The 16,758-nt window shown below is 32.8% G+C and overlaps 1 protein-coding gene across 1 annotated transcript; it reads right to left on the reverse strand.

Annotated features, from left to right (window-relative positions):
* Nucleotides 1–5,949: 5,949 nt before the first annotated feature.
* LOC143582427 (DUF21 domain-containing protein At2g14520-like) lies at nucleotides 5,950–8,585 on the reverse strand. The gene is made up of 9 exons (XM_077064995.1): nucleotides 8,411–8,585; nucleotides 8,228–8,304; nucleotides 7,973–8,056; nucleotides 7,759–7,872; nucleotides 7,569–7,655; nucleotides 7,239–7,466; nucleotides 7,080–7,153; nucleotides 6,147–6,537; nucleotides 5,950–6,064 (listed from the first exon to the last, which is right to left on the reverse strand). Exons 1-9 carry the CDS (start codon nucleotides 8,583–8,585, stop codon nucleotides 6,026–6,028), a joined length of 1,269 nt encoding a protein of 422 aa, XP_076921110.1. The 3' UTR covers nucleotides 5,950–6,025.
* Nucleotides 8,586–16,758: the final 8,173 nt, after the last annotated feature.

The raw sequence follows: 16,758 nt of genomic DNA on the forward strand, positions 1-16,758 counted from the left end.
GAAATGAAAAAAAACATGGGGTATGGATGGAATGAAATTGAGGTATTTTAAAGGGAATGTCGGAATGGAATGGACCAGATAATGGGTCATTCCATTCCTTTGGTCAACCAAACACACTATTTTCCATTCGCTCACAATGGGTCATTCCATTCCGTCCTCCATTCTTACATACCAAACGCTACCTTAATAATAAAGGACAGTCTTGTAATTTGCTTCTTGTGATAAATATGGAAACCTATTTTTTGTCAAAGAAAATAACTTTGATTATGCTTTCGTCTTCTCAGTTGCAAAATGAATCTATATGAAATTATTATTGGTTTCTTATTAGTTTATTGGTGTAACATATAATATATGTACAATATATGAAAGTAGATAATTGATGGGGGTGTTTGGGATTGCTTTTTAAAAGTTTTTTTGTTTTTTGAAGAGATAAAATGTCCAAAATGCTCCTCCAAAAACACCTAAAAGCATCAAATTGGTGCTTTTAGGTGCTTTTGGAGAGATATTTTGTCACTCCAAAAAGCAAAAAAAAACACTTTTAAAAAGCAATCCCAAACATGCACTATGTTGTATTGATCCTACTTTTACACTGCATCGTCCGGAAAAGGAAAAAATCCAACCTTTTTTTAAAAGTCCTACACTTACATGAGAACTCTACATAATTCATGTTCTATTATGTTTTAAGTTTAACAAACACGTCGACTATTATTGTATGATAGAGTGGTAGTGTAGGATGTGTATGTAATTTTGTGTACCATATCTGCTGTGTAGCATGTGAATGGTAAAAATGTAGAATATGTAGTTGGGTGTAGGTAAATGTGGTAGTGTAGGATGTGGACTATTATTGTATGGTAGTGTGGGATGTGTATGTAATTTTGTGTATCATATTTGTAGTGTATGATGTGTATGTTAAAAAATGTAAGAATGTGAAGATGAGTGTAGCGAAATGTATAAGTGTAGGAATCAGATACATTTGTGTGGTGTTCCTATTTCTCTATAAAAGTGGAGGCAAGTGTAGAAAAAATGATAACTTTGTGTAGCATTTCTACTTCACCATAACTGTGGAGGTGAATGTAGGAAATCCGTCATTTTTGTGTAGTATAAGTAACCGTTTTTAAATTAAAAAAATCAATAATTAGTCAACAAGACATATATGTCGCACAATATATAATCGAATTAGACGAATTTTGAACCAATTCGATATCTTTGTTTTGAATCAATATATGAATACAGGATGGAAAATCAAATATATATGATTTTAAAAGATTAAATTATTATAAAAGAAAAAAAATGTAGCTGATAAATTATATACCGAATAATACAAAATAGTGTTAATATTCTTTTATTTTAAAATTAACAAAGAAATAAATTAACAATTAACTGAAACTGAAACTTATAGATAAACATTAATAGTTTCCAAAAAAAAATTGCAATCTTTATCATTGTGCTCCTCATTATATTAAATGAAAAAAAGAAAAGAAGAAATCTGATTGGCTGGATTGATTTCTCACACTTCTTGTAATAACTCGACTTCTCTTCTAAACTTAAACCTGTGTGTCTTTGTGTGTGTGTATATGTGTGTGTGTATGTATAATTAGATTAATATTCTAACTACAACATTACTCAAACCTCATCGAAACCTAAATCCGTTGTAAGTCTTGTTAATATGTCATTTTTAATTAATTCCTATTATCGTTAATAACTAGGAATCATTGTACGTCGTTGAATCCTGAGGAGCTTGATCGTTTTACATCCTAATCTTTTTATCATCATCATCTCATCCTCGTGAATCCACGTGATAAGGTGAGAAGTCATTCCCCTTATTTTACCTATTCTTAATGTTTTGGGGACTTAAGCGTACCTACAACTATTTACTTATTATATTGTATACTCATTAGCGAACTGTGAACATTGAGTGTGTGTCAATTGAATGACTAATTTTTACTTGTTTATTTGTTTGTTTGTACCGCTTTCGGGGAGGTCTATCATAATCACATTATAGTATGATCATACGAGCGTCTTAGTAGTCAAAACCCGATTCGCTAGGCAATGATTAACCAACACCCTTTATTGCTCACGGTTTGATTTTTTATACTCACAACAACAAATACGTGAAAAGCATCAGGTGTATAGAAGGTGGGTGATATGCAAGAGTCAGTAGTACTAGTACTGCAGAGCCGGCCATGAGGGGTGGCAGGGTAGTCGACGGCCATAGGCCCGACACCCCGTTAGGCCCGGATTTTAAAAAAAGATTATATATATTTTTATGAAAAAAAATATGTATAATTAATGTTTCAATACAATTACATAGCCACTAGCTTGGTCTAGTGGCAAAGAGGTATAACATCTAACCAAAAGGTTGTGGGATGTAGTCTTATTTGAGACATATTTAAGTTAATTTTTATGCAAAAGTTTTTTACACAACTTAAATATAACCAAGTAAGCTCATTTAAAATTAAATTGTTTAAACCCAATAAAATGTTCCTTTTACTTAAGGCTCAAAAAAATTTCGTCTTTGACCCAAAAAAAATTTCGCCTTCTCGGAGACGGCCCAGTAAGTACTGGGTACAAGTTCAGGTACTCTGTAGGGTGGGCAGTGGTATTTTTGTCTTTCTGCAAATTTCTAAGCTAAAATGAGCAAGAAAATCTGAACCACGCATTTGAATATTAGTGATTTAGTTCCCTCTAACTATCATTTCATACTTAGGGGGTGTTTGGTTGGCCTTTTAATGGGGCCATTCAGATGCCCATATCTGAATCGGTAAGATACGGCTGAATTAAGTGTGTTTGGATCCATCAACAAATTACGCCCTGCTTGAGATGCGCGCATATTATGTATATATGTGTAAACCCTCGGGTGGGCAAAAGTGAAATTGCACTAATTTTGACGTTATTTTACTAATCTCGTGAAAATAACGTTAAAAGTGGCGGAAGGTTAATCAGGCATCATGTGGTGGCGTTGATAGCCGAAAGACGAGGGTACATGCACCAATCAGCCGGTATCCCGATGATTGAGTGCTATGTGCTTTATGTCCAAGGCTTGATGCAAAACTACTATCGAGCCGGGGGTCTCACCGGAAGCAGCCTCTCTATCCCTATGGGGTAGAGGTAAGGCTGTCTACATCTTACCCTCCTCAGACCCTAACATAGCTTTGCTATTGGTGGGATATACTGAGTACGATGATGATGATGGATCCATCAACAAATACATCTGAATGAATTTTTTAACCACTTAATCATCCTGACACAAAACAAGTCTGAATGAGAAAGGAGACCAAAATACCCTAACCTTCCTACCCTCCTATGCAATCCAGTCCCTTTCTTCACCACCGTTCTTCACCTCCACACCGTCAACCACCACCGCGCATAACCACTGACTCACACCTTACCGAAATTAACCACCACTTACCGTTAGCGACACCGCCTCTACATCTCTTCGTTGTCTTCCTTCGATTACAATCCTCCATCGTCCTTCGTCTTCCTGCTCTTGTCGATTACAGGTATCTCATCAGGGTTTTGATCCAATTGATATTTGATATTGGTGCCCTAAATCAATAAGAAACTGTTACCCTGAAATTCTTTTATGGCTGTATAAAATGGTGTTGGTTTTATTGCATTTTTATTGTTACTGATTTGTGTAAAAAATTGCATTTGTGGAAGGGAACGAATTAAACGAGTAACAAGACAACAGGTCAAACAAGTAACAAGGAAACGGTGCTCCTACAGTCCTACGGGCAAAGGTGAGTGACTCTAATTGTGTTTTGTTGAAAATAGTAGATAGTCCTAAGTTGTAACTACTATTGTTTAGCGTTAGTGTTAGCATGCAAAATCTTGTTATTGAGACTGAGAAAACATATAAAAAGGGAGGCTTTATACAAATTATTGAGTATGGATTGAATTAACAATAACGTGTTATTTTGATGGTGTTTTGGTGGTTTAAAATCGCAAAGAAATAGTACACAATGATAATGGGTCGAGTAACCAAAAGGCAGAAAAATTCAGCTTACTTCCAGCTTTTGACCAGTTTAAGAAATTCATGGTAAATTAACCGTAACTCTGTTCGGAGCATATTGTATATTGGCGGAAAGCTCTACGAGTTTACTTTTCTCAGAATTTTAGTTTTAAGTAAAACACCCAAGGTAAGTGGGGGGGAAACAGTAAATTACTACAGCTGCGCAGAACTGTTTATAAACATAAACTTTATGGTATCTACAAATTCATTAGCAATTATCCGGGAACCTGTTGGGCATGGTTTTTATGTGGCTGTGAACCTAAAAGGGTCTACTTTTGCTGTTTGTAAATTAAGGTAACTCTCTCTCTCTCTCTCTCTCTCTCTCTATATATATATATATATATATGCATGTTAATTAGCTCTCACTTAGCTTTTGCTAATGTTTTGTGATGATAACTTGTAGGTGATAAAATCGAGACTAATGATCAGGGTGTTCAAGTCATGTGGGATAATGAGATTATTAGTCAAGGGCATGCTTGATCAAGTCTTGGGAGCGGCTCAACGAATTGGAAACATGTAAAGTTTGTGCATATCATTTAATGTAGTTTATTTTATTGAGTTGAGCTTTCTTATACGACGTGTTTTGAAGTATATCTTTAAGGTCTGTTTGTAAGCGGTTGTTGGTTTTTATGTGTTATTAGTCATATATGTTTTTATGAATCTTAAGTGATTAAACATGTTTTGTTTTTCGCTGAAATGTTTCTTCTTATGTGTTGGTTAATTTGTTTGATCGTGATTTTGTAGTTCGGTTCAACATAAATTCTTGGTTTGCTATTTTGAAATATGAATTTTGTTGTTGGTAGTTTGGTTCACTTTGGTTCAACATATTCGGTAGATTGCTTGTTCAAACCATATGTTGCTAATAGTTTAAAAGGTAAAATAGTCATTCTGCACAGTTATTCAGATGTCCAACCAAACAATACTTGCTCGTTCAGCACTTATTCATTCAGATACTCTTAACCATTCAGACCTCTTAATGGTTCAGCACTTAATGATCAGCATTTGCCAAACAGCCCCTTACAATTATATGATATATTTTTGTTACTTTTCTTTAAATTGTGAAATTAGAAAAACAGACGATTCTTGCTGGCAAGTTCAACCAGTCCTATTTGTATTTTGTAAACTAGTGGAGGGTAGAGTTGAGCTCGGTATCTGTACTAAAAATGTGTATCAATACCGAAAAATACTCCGTACGGTACCGAATGCAAAACTTCGGTAGACTACTGGTATTGTACCTATCCCGAAACCTCAAAAATTGGGTACCAAATTGGTAATGACGGTACTTGACTCGGTACCGCCATATGCTCATCCCTAGTAGAGGGTTTTGCATGGTCCAATTTCCTTATGCTGCTTTGTCCCGCTTTGCCTTTTCAAGAGTGAGGGTTCAAATCTCATCTTTATAAAAAGATTATAGTAATAGTTTAGAAGTAGGCATAGGTTTGACGTTTTAAATAGCACTATATATAGAAGTACCACTTCCTAGACTATCAAGGCTAGGGATGATGTAGTTTAGTGATGGAGTGTGAACATATATATAGAAAAAGTTGATGGAAATTAGAAAAGGGAAAACAGGAACATATTCGAGTAAGTTTGATGATTAATATTGTTCGTAATTATAGATCAGACATATAAAAATCCTACTGGATGTGTTACAATTTCTAGTAATGAGGAGAAACTATACAATTAATATTATTACAGATTTACAGATTGTAAGCCTAAGAATAGTAGCATGGAATTAATATGCTATCATGATCATTGTATGTTTATGTAACAATGGAATGGAATCATGGATTAATATTTAAACTTGTTGATGATATGGTGATAGTGGTTGCCTCCCTAATGTTTCAGCATATAGAGACATGATTAAAGGGATGTGTTTGGAAAGGTCAACATATAAATTGATTACAAACAAAAAAAAATCACAAGTACAATTTCAAGTTCTCTGCATGTAGCATGTTAGTGTAGCAAAAAGATAAAGACAATCATCCCGCTTCTCACTCTTCATCCATCCGGTTACTCGTTATGATGATCGGTTTCATCAAATATCTCATCCTGCATAATACCACAACACAAAAACAAGTTACATCAACACAAATATTGAAAAATAGTCAACAAAAAATTGAATATATCTTACATTTATAAGCTCTTCCATAACATCTTCCATTGTTATGATTCCTATAACCTCCCCTTCTTGTTTGAAAGACGAAAATGGTTTGTCTGTTATATTAACGACCCCGGGCAAGAATTTATCCGACCACCTTCTGCTTTTAGAGGATTCTGCACGTGACACGTTCCCACTTCCTGAAACCTTGAACCTGTTGAATGTTCTGCTTCTTAAACCCCCATTCCTATTGCTTTCGTTCAAGATGTCTACTCTAACTTCACTTGACCGCCTGCTTGTTGACTGAAGCACTGTTTGACTTTGACTTTTACTTTTAGTTGGATGTTGTATCACCACAGCTATGTGGCTAAGACCTTTTTGAAACTCGTTTAGTATGTCATACAACGGCATTGCATCTGAAACCCTGTATATGATACCATCACAAAAATTGGTAATTTTGACCCGTTCGCTGAAAATAGTAATTTTAAAATGTTTATTGAAAATAATAAGTTTGATTTGTTGGCTGAAAATGGTAATTTTGAATCGGTACCGAAAATGGCAGTTTTAACCCGTCTACTAAAATGGTAAAAAATACATTTAAATATTTAATAAAACTTGTAGTTTGACCCGTTTACTAAAAACGGTAATTTTGACCCATTTAATGGAAATGATAATTTTGGCTCATCTACTAAAAATGATTATTTTGACTCTTTCACTGAAAAGTTTAGTTTTGACCCGTTCACTGGATATGATAGAGTTGGCCCGTTTAGTAAAAATGGTATATTTAACCCGTTCATTAAAAATGGTAATTTTGACCCGTTTACTAAAAAGGGTAACTTTTACCAGTTCGCTAAAAATGGTAACTTTGATTTGTTCATTGAAAATGATAATTTTGAGCCGTTCAATAAAAATGATCCTTTTTGACCATTTTTTTCATAAACTGATCAGCTTTATGTTAAATCATACCTGGGAATAAGTCGAAGTGTGATATTTTTTATAGGTACACAATCTGCTGGATTGATGTTCACTAGATTTTTCACCTGTTGTGTTGTTCACAACGATTAAGAGCATTCAAGATTGTTATCTAGACTATTGCAATAATTACCATTTTATGTAAATATTTACCAGAAGACCTCCAATTATGTTTCCAGGTTGATCATAGTATACCGGTACTCTGCTATAACCCTTTTCTATAATTAAAGTCATCAAATTTCTATCAAGTTTCGCGTTAATATCGACTGAAAACGTTTCAGATAAAGGTGTCATGGCGTCCCATGCTGTTTTCGAGGTAAGTTCAAGTGCTCCTCCTATTATTGTTGTTTCATGAAGTGACAAACTTCCACCTTTACCAGCCTTCAACATGTATGTATAGTTTTATAAATATTATTATTTGAATAATATATAGCTTTAGAAAGAATTAAATGAATTTGTTAACAAGGTTGGTTAATAATGTACCTTATTGCCATGAAAGTCAACCAATGTTTTCAACTCAGCTCTGCGAAAAAGACTAACATGCCCTTTACCCAATATGAAATCTAGCACCTGATGATAGTTAGTTAGTTCAAGAATCAAAGTATCAAACACAGTTTAAGTTTGTTTAATGTTTATGTTTCTAAAAAAAATATAAATAAAAGTTAAAACTCGCCTTGCTTATAGGGTAAGCTACGGGAAACCAAATCCAGACAAGAACACGAACCAGTGGAGTCACGGCTGCACCGATGGCAAGACCATAGCGCGTGCAAATTGACTGTGGTATTATCTGGTCAAAGTTGCATGCTCAGGTTCAGTTGACTTCTTCTTTTTTATTAAAGTTCATATGTTTAATAAATTTTATTTTGGAAACTTAGTATTCTAATTACCTCACCGAAGAAAAGTATTAACGTCACTGAAATGATGATAGCACCCAATTCCGGGACCAATTTGTTCAAGAATATAGGAAGTGCCTAGAAAAATGAATATAACACATGTTTGTGTAAGCGCGTTTAAAGGTATATAATTTGCAATTGAATCGTCTAAATGGTTTGGCGAAAATAACAGATTGTTAGAACCATGATTGTTATTTTTGACAAACTACAAGAAGCTTTTGTGTAGTTAACTCTAATTAATATACATACCTCCATGGCAGTAGCATTGCTGATCAAGAGTGTGCAAAGAACTAAATGATGCTTCTTCACAACTGATAAAATCTTTGCTGCATACACACAAGTTTATTTTTCTTTCTGATAATTAATATAAGATATCTACAAAGTTTTGGTTTCAATATTATGCAATAAAATTAAAGATTAAGCAAAACATACATGCACAAAGACGGTCAACGGGCTTTCCTGATGCAGCAAGCACTTCAAGTTCAACAAGGCTCATTGACATGAGCCCAAGTGTGAGGCCCGACATCATTCCAGCAAACAAAACGATCATCGCGACCACCGCAACATGAAAGAAGAAGTTTAAACTGCAACATGGTAATGACTCCATTCGATCCACTTTCAAGATTCTAAAACCCTTGATCTTTCATTATTTTTATGTTACAAAAGGTTGGAAACAAAGAGAAAGGATTTTTTTGAGGATATTCCAATGAAAATAACTGTTTTTCATAATAAACAGTCTGTAGCTTTTGTCACTTGGTTTATTAATTCTGTCTTTAGTACATACTACAGACAGATGCAAAACAATTGGAATGATAAAAACTTTGTTGGCCGATTTTTGATGCCTTGATATTATTGACTTGAGTTGTATGGAACAAAGCAGGCTCACTATTCGATCTGTTATTTGTTTATTTCTTTTTGTGCATGTGTGTTTTCTTAACTAATACAATAGAACCCCTTTATGTGTCATTTAACATCTTCATTATCATTTGACTAGAGTGACGTTGAACGCAGTGCCAACATGTAAGCGTGAAATAGCACAACATTGGGAATTTGGGATGATAATATCGTGTAACTTTTATATCACCAAAAGGGTTTTGGCCTATTAGTACCAAAGTGTTAGAAAAAAATGTGTATATTTTAAGTTGTGTGTTTAAGTCTTATGGTGGACAAAATGTGTAGATTTATGAGTAGACTAGAGGGTGTTAGTTAGCCGTTCTAAATAACATTATTTTATTAACAAGTTTTATATTTTTCAAATCACATTTATGTTTGTATTAGTTTTTATTTATTTTAGTTATCTAATTAAAAAATCATTTAGGATAGAAGAGAAACGTGACCATTTCAAAGGCTAGTGATTGTTAACAATTGAGTTGGAAGAGAGAAAAGGCTTATAAAAGAGAACGTATTAAGGACGTGACGCACCTAGTGTGTGTCTCTCATCCTAGACTCTTTCGTGTACTCTCTAACACCTAAATTGTATTCTCGCGACAATGTATTTGTAGTTTTGTAAGAATTCATTTAAGATAAAAATGAATCGGATCAAGAATTCATCAAGTGACGTACGGATGGCTGGGTAAAAATGGTTGGGTTTAAAATGAAAACAATTGCAATGCAATTACAAGGTTAAATTACGAATATCTAATCGTTGAAAGAATTATTTGTAATGAAATTAGCATCCAATTTGACATCATCTAAGGTTCAAAGCATTTGAAGTAAGAGAAAAAAAAATAAATTAATAAATAACCCAAACGCATATCAACCTGTTTTCCTATACTTTAATTGCTTAATTTTTTTTTTATTTTTTTGCTTAACTTAAACATCAAAATTATAATCAAAGGAAATAACATGAAGGGAAGTAGGGAACTACTTAAAATGGGCTAGATCTCATGGAATCAAATGTGGCATGATAAATTAGGTTGATGATATTACCCAAGGCCCAAGCTCAACCATGTGGAAATTATAGGATTGAGTTATGTGAATGTGACATTGTAGTGCATACATTTAATTCTTTCACATGTTCAAGATATTAACCACATATGATGGTATATAGGCACACTATAGGCGTGACACTGTTTTTGCCAATCTTTCATATAAGATTTTGACATTTCGTTATTTCAATTTGAAAATAAGACATGGTTGTTGTGCTTCCATTATGTATGTATTTACGTAGTACAAATGTACAATCGGTCTTTTTCCTGTTATATGTTAATATTAGCCCTTTTCTTTTTCTTATTCGTGACAAGTAAAATGAAGATAAATAAAAAAGATAAATATTTAAGAGTTGAACAAGGGAATTACTTAAAAAAAAAGATATTAAACTAAGAAGCTTTAAGAGTCAAGGACATTTTCGTATGGGGCGTATTCCTACGTCTTTGTCATTATAAATTTTCATGGGACCAAAACTTCTAACATGTATACATTTATGTCGACGATGGTAGTTTTATGTTCGGTTACAACTTGCAACTAATATACACAGGGCCGGCCCAACCAATTTTGAGGCCTAAAGCAAATTAAAAATCCGAGGCCCTTTTTAAAAATGTTTGAGTTCTTATTTTTTATTTATATTTGATTATTTAAGGAGCTGATGAGCTTCAAACCAATTTAAAAACTAGGTGAATATTTTCCTAGAAAATAAAGTTTGTAACCAACTTATAAACTACATTTTGACACAAAATGGACCGAGTTCGTCAAATAAAACAACAAATAACGATAAAATATTATGATTATCTCAATATGTTTAGGGTGATATTTTATGCAACAATAACATTTATTGATATGAAAGAAGCATACTTGAAAAACAAAATTATTAAAAATTAGAAATTTATTATGCATCAGATCTCTTTTAGTAGAGTTAAACCACTGCACAAAAAAAAATGATTTGTATTCCATTTTTTAGCATTCCACCCAAAGGGCCTATGCCATAAATCCATAATGTGTTAAAAAATTCTTGGGAATAAACAGAGATGGAGTCGAACATGGGACTGAGTGCACATATTTATTGTTTGAAGTTAAGATTTTGCCAGATGCCACCAAGCCAACGCAAAAACTTTTGTATAACTTAATAAGATATAATATATATTTTTCTGAAATGGGGGCCTCAAGTATTTGGGGACCCAAAACCTAGCTTAGGCGTCTAATAAAGTTGGGCCGGCCCTGAATATACGTTAATAAATAACCATATATGATGAATTAAGTGTAGGAAAAGTGGTTCACTTTTAGTTAAGATAATAATAAAAATATAATAACGATACTCTCGTTAATCGTGGGAAATTCACTTAGTACAATACCGTTTACAAAAGTACATAAAAAGAATATAAAATACAAATTTATATACCGAAATGATTCAATCCATACTTACTAGGAGTGCTTCCATAAGCTTTCTTCTAGCATCCATGTCACGAGTCTTCTTCACTTGAGTCTTCAACAAATGTTTCTTCAAAACAACAATTCATTTATTGAAATTGGGTAACGGTTTTGGTTGAGGATCGTGTTAGATACGGGGCCCTTAAAACAAATTTCGTGCCTACTCTCAAGCGCGTATGTTTCCAAGGGTACAACAACCGGAACAGTATGTGTACTGCCGGAGATGGCCACGAAACCGATGAAGTCACCGACTATATTGGTGTTTATCAAGATGTAGGAAAATTTGTTGAAGTTGTTTGACATAAGTATAGAGAGTGCTCCTTTTTAAATTTTGTCATGAGTGTGTGTAAGTGACTCCAAAATATTTTTTTTAGTTTTATTACAACATGAACCAGCAAGTTCATTATATACTTACACAAAATGAGAAATACTCAACCAAAATTAATATGTCATAAACAATAAAATTAATTTAGTCATAAACAAGATAATTAATCTTGTAATAAACTTGAAATTAATTATTGTAATTAACATGGTTAAATACTTTTAATTAGATTTAAGTGGTGAATCAAAACCATCATATTTATTCATGACATGAGTTGAAACAAACTATTTGACCAGGTCCAAACAACTGTTCGCAACAGTCCGTTATGCAGGCACGACACTCATGCGCTCCTACGTGGGACACGATGTCAAAGATAAATCCAATTTTCTCTTCTTTGGTTATTCCAACCATACAACTTCGAGCATTGATATTCATTCATCTACGCTCCGTTTTGGACACTCAAATCAATATTTATACAACACATATATAAATATATTATTCATGTCCAAAGTTAGTGAAAAACCCATTTTCACTAATAAATTTTTCCAACAATCCCCCACATGAATGAAGATCAATTAAAACACACAAAATTTCCAATGAAAACCTCGACAGTTGAGTATTGCAGGATATGTAGGTGTTACCCTTTGAACCTTCCTTTGTGAAGCATACTTAGCCACCTAGCGGTTTGTAGACGCGATGTCTTTGAATAGACCCCCATTTGTGGAAACGACAATATGCCTTCACACAATACTCTCCTTAGCTAGGCACATCCCCTCACTGTCGTGTCCGTTATGGTCATGGAACACTAGCCTGGTTCTGTGAAAGCTCTAGGAACTGCACACCCCACAGTTTTATTCGAAGCGACCCCACTTCTCTTTCACATAGGTGATTTTATCTCAAATAATTAAAAACATTAAGGTTAACAAGATCTACACAAAATCATCAACCATACATTATGCTTAACCTCACAACATGTCACCGTTGTTAATAGGAATGGACTAGGAAGTAATTAAACTCCCTTTATTATTTTTTGGAGGATATTTATATATATATATATATATATATAAACATATATATTAGCTTGTATGTAAACATATACATTAGCGATGCCCCCACAGTGACTACCCTTCGGTTATATGATTAAGTTGTCCTATTGAACTTAGCTCTTGGGATCTCCAGTCTGCTAAGTTAGGTTTCCCTCATACTTCCTTTTTCCCACGGGCTTTAGTCCCATTCCACAACTTCATCTCTCGCCAACCCTCGGGTTGTTGGATCCAAAATATTATCTATGACTTTTTCAAGTCATTTGTAGATAATTTCAGTTTGAGATGAGTTGTTATGATGTGTTCTTAACTTGTAAGTTAATTTGCCTATATTCAAGCTTCAATGACTATAACAACAGGTATCACCTTGAACCTTGTTATAATAAGTGTCTTAGAAGAACATATATATTATGTTTTAGGCGAACACGTATTTGCAATATCTATTTGGATCACCAAATTCTTATTGCCAAACATTAGCAACCAAATATATGCCCAATATTCAATGCAAGTTACTCCCACATTTAAGTGTTATTGGATAGTATCCAAATGGGGTAATGAAAGGTTCTCCCTTTCTACGTGTTTGAGAATCTTCTCATACAACCAATTTTACATACCCAAAGGGTCGGTTCTTAAATGTCTCATCCCCCCCACATTTCTTGCCATTTGAACTACTATTTGTATAACCTTACTTATGACAACAAATGTTTATAACGACATTTAGATACCCGTGATTTGAACAAGAGTTGCCTCATTGTATCAGTGAGTTCATTAATATTTATTTTGGTACTCAATAGCTTTTGAGTTGACCAACCAACATATGTCATTGTCATAAGTTTGTCATCAAACAAATGAGTTTAATGCCCTTTCTTATAATGAATGAAAGTATCTTTCAACTTTCTCTACACGCGAATTCGTTGTGTGTCCATATATACGTTTTGAATATATAAAGTTAATTAGTCTCCAGGGAGTACCATAATTAACTAAGTACTAGTCTAGCATGCTTTAGACTACAATACTTTAGCATGTGAACAGAAGATGAATCATTCTGATCCTTCACAGCCTCAAGGTATAATAGCATATACCTTGTTCACATTCACTTAGACACACCACAAACTTCAATGTTTAGAAAAAATCTCTAGATTATTTCATGTTACAAAACATGACTTTATCATTCAGTTCAAGAACACAACTCTTTTTCCCTTGATCTTCAAGGCTTCAACATTTGACTTATGTGGACTTACACATAAGTCTTAATCCAAGTCAATTTTGGTGAATACCTTGTTTTCTTGAAACCATGTATTAGGATACTCTCCCAAAATGAAGGACACGTCCTCCACATAGTTCAAACAAAATTGATGGTAGTAGAAGCATCTACGAGTCCATCATTAGTAAAACTCTTATAACAAATCTCGAACGATTTATTATAAATGTTAATAATAATAATAACATATATTTTTTCATATGTTGTAATTAAATTAGAATTCACACTTTGTCAAATTCTCATGTTGATACTCTCAACGTTTAATGATATATTTCATTCTTGTGTATATCCTTTCAATATACGTATAGTTTTTATCATGATACTCTCACGATTTAGTTAAACGTTTGATATCGTGTCTTTCGACATATAATGAGGTACTCCCTCAATAAATTGTCAAGAATTCATAAAGACAAGTTAGTTGTTTCATCTTGAAACTCCAAACTTGAACAATGACAAATCTAGTCCAAAACAATAAAGTTGTTTACATGACAAACTACTCATAACTAGTTGAACAATTAATTATGTTCACAACAATAACAAATTGTTTTAACAAAATAATTTACTCGAGACTAGCTAATATATGGTTCAATATGTGCTAATTATCTTTCTAGCAACGAACCAATATTAATTGCAAAAGACGTGTTTTATTCGTTCAAGTCATATCTTAAGTTTGCAATTGTTTTAATAATAAACTTTATGTGTTTTATGTTTTGATAACCAATCAAGACCATAAACTCCAAAATATGTTTATTAAATAAAACATTATCTAACCCGCTCGTTAGAAAATTAAAACGATTACAAATCGTTTGTTCACCAAAATAGAGTTTTCTCACACTAAACCGATTCTAACACGCTCGTTTGAAAAATAAACGATTGCACATCGTTGAAGTAGATGGTTTATAAGATAAAATGATTCTAATACGCTCATTAGAAACAAATGTTTACTAAACGATAAAATGTTGGTTCTTATTAACATAAGCTATTCCTAACTTCTTGTTAGAAATAACCAATTTTACATCGTTTTTAAAACTTGCGATTCTTATGAACCACTTCTAAGACACTCCTTAGAAAATAAAGAGAATATACTTGTTTATAAATCTTATTAAATTATAAGATTTAAAGCGGTTCTAAGACGCTTCTTAGAAATAAGCAATTATAAAAAAGACCGTTTTAGAGGTTATGGTTTATAAATACAAAATCGGTTCTAAGACGCTCCTTAGAAATAAACGGTAAAAACCGTTATAAAGCTTAGTAGTTTATACGAATAACACCATTTCTAACACGCTCATTAGAAGGTATAAACCATCAATTCGCCAAATAATCTTTTTTTTTAACTTGTTTGCACACTACGAAATACCTATTTTGCAAACAACACAACCGTACCTCGCATCCCACCTTGTATGTTTATAAATACATATGGTTTTACTAAACCAACCTTTTCTAATACGCTCATTAGAAAATATAAACATTTCAAACCTAATAAGACCAGAATTATTACGCTAAATAATATATATTCTAACGCGCTCGTTAGATGAAGAATGATTATAAAAATCATTTTAAATTAAAAACCCAACGGTTTTTCAAATCGTTTTAATATATTGTGATTCTCTTCACACAAATATATATGCAACAAAATGAGCACTTTTGTTCATCTCATCTATCGCCCATTTGTAACTTAATTTCTATATTAAGTTTTGTACTAAACAAAATCAACATGGATTTTATGAGTCAAAATAAAACCGCAATTTTACTAATGACATGTTTAGTGTCAAGTTTAATAACAAACTCCCATATTAATTAATGAGAATAAATTGTCAAAAATTCTTATACGATTGTAACAGTATTCAGATTTAATATTGTACTCCAATATAAATAAATTCTATATCTTTTGTACTAATCACATTATTTCCCCAAATATTTATAATATTTTACAGAAAAAATCCAATTAACATTTTAAACTTTCGTGAACCAAAAATCCTTATCAACAGGTTTTAAGATTGAACCGTCAATCTTCACGAAAATCTGTTTTAAGATTGTAAGAAAAGTGGTTCACTTTTAGTTAAGATAATAATAAAAATATAATAACGATACTCTCGTTAATCGTGGGAAATTCACTTAGTACAATACCGTTTACAAAAGTACATAAAAAGAATATAAAATACAAATTTATATACCGAAATGATTCAATCCATACTTACTAGGAGTGCTTCCATAAGCTTTCTTCTAGCATCCATGTCACGAGTCTTCTTCACTTGAGTCTTCAACAAATGTTTCTTCAAAACAACAATTCATTTATTGAAATTGGTTAACGGTTTTGGTTGAGGATCGTGTTAGACACGGGGCCCTTAAAACAGATTTCATGCCTACTCTCAAACGCGTATGTTTCCCAGGGTACAACAACCGGAACAGTATGTGTACTGCCGGAGATAGCTACGAACCCGATGAAGTCACCGGCTATATTGTTGTTTATCAAGATGTAGGAAAATTTGCTGAAGTTGTTTGACATAAGTATACAGAGTGCTCCTCTTTAAATTTTGTCATGAGTGTGTGTAAGTGACTCCAAAATATTTTTTTTAGTGTTATTACAACATGAACCACAAGTTCATTATATACTTACACAAAATGATAAATACTCAACCAAAATTAGTATGTCATAAACAATAAAATTAATTTAGTCATAAACAAGATAATTAATCTTGTAATAAACTTAAAATTAGTTATTGTAATTAACATGGTTAAATACTTTTAATTAGATTTAAGTGGTGAATCAAAACCATCATATTTATTCATG

The sequence above is a fragment of the Bidens hawaiensis genome, unplaced genomic scaffold (genome assembly GCF_021521415.1).
Source record: "Bidens hawaiensis isolate Kalapana, Puna unplaced genomic scaffold, B.hawaiensis_p1.1 tig00031736_1, whole genome shotgun sequence".
NCBI classification, from domain to species: Eukaryota; Viridiplantae; Streptophyta; class Magnoliopsida; order Asterales; family Asteraceae; genus Bidens; species Bidens hawaiensis.

Coding starts and splice junctions, on each gene's coding strand:
- LOC143582427 (XM_077064995.1), bottom strand. CDS start 8,585: ATGGAGTCATTACCATGTTGCAGTTTAAACTTCTTCTTTCATGTTGCG. Junction 8,305..8,410: donor CGTTGACCGTCTTTGTGCAT/GTATGTTTTGCT, acceptor GTGTGTATGCAG/CAAAGATTTTATCAGTTGTG. Junction 6,538..7,079: donor ACACTTCGACTTATTCCCAG/GTATGATTTAAC, acceptor TATCATATACAG/GGTTTCAGATGCAATGCCGT.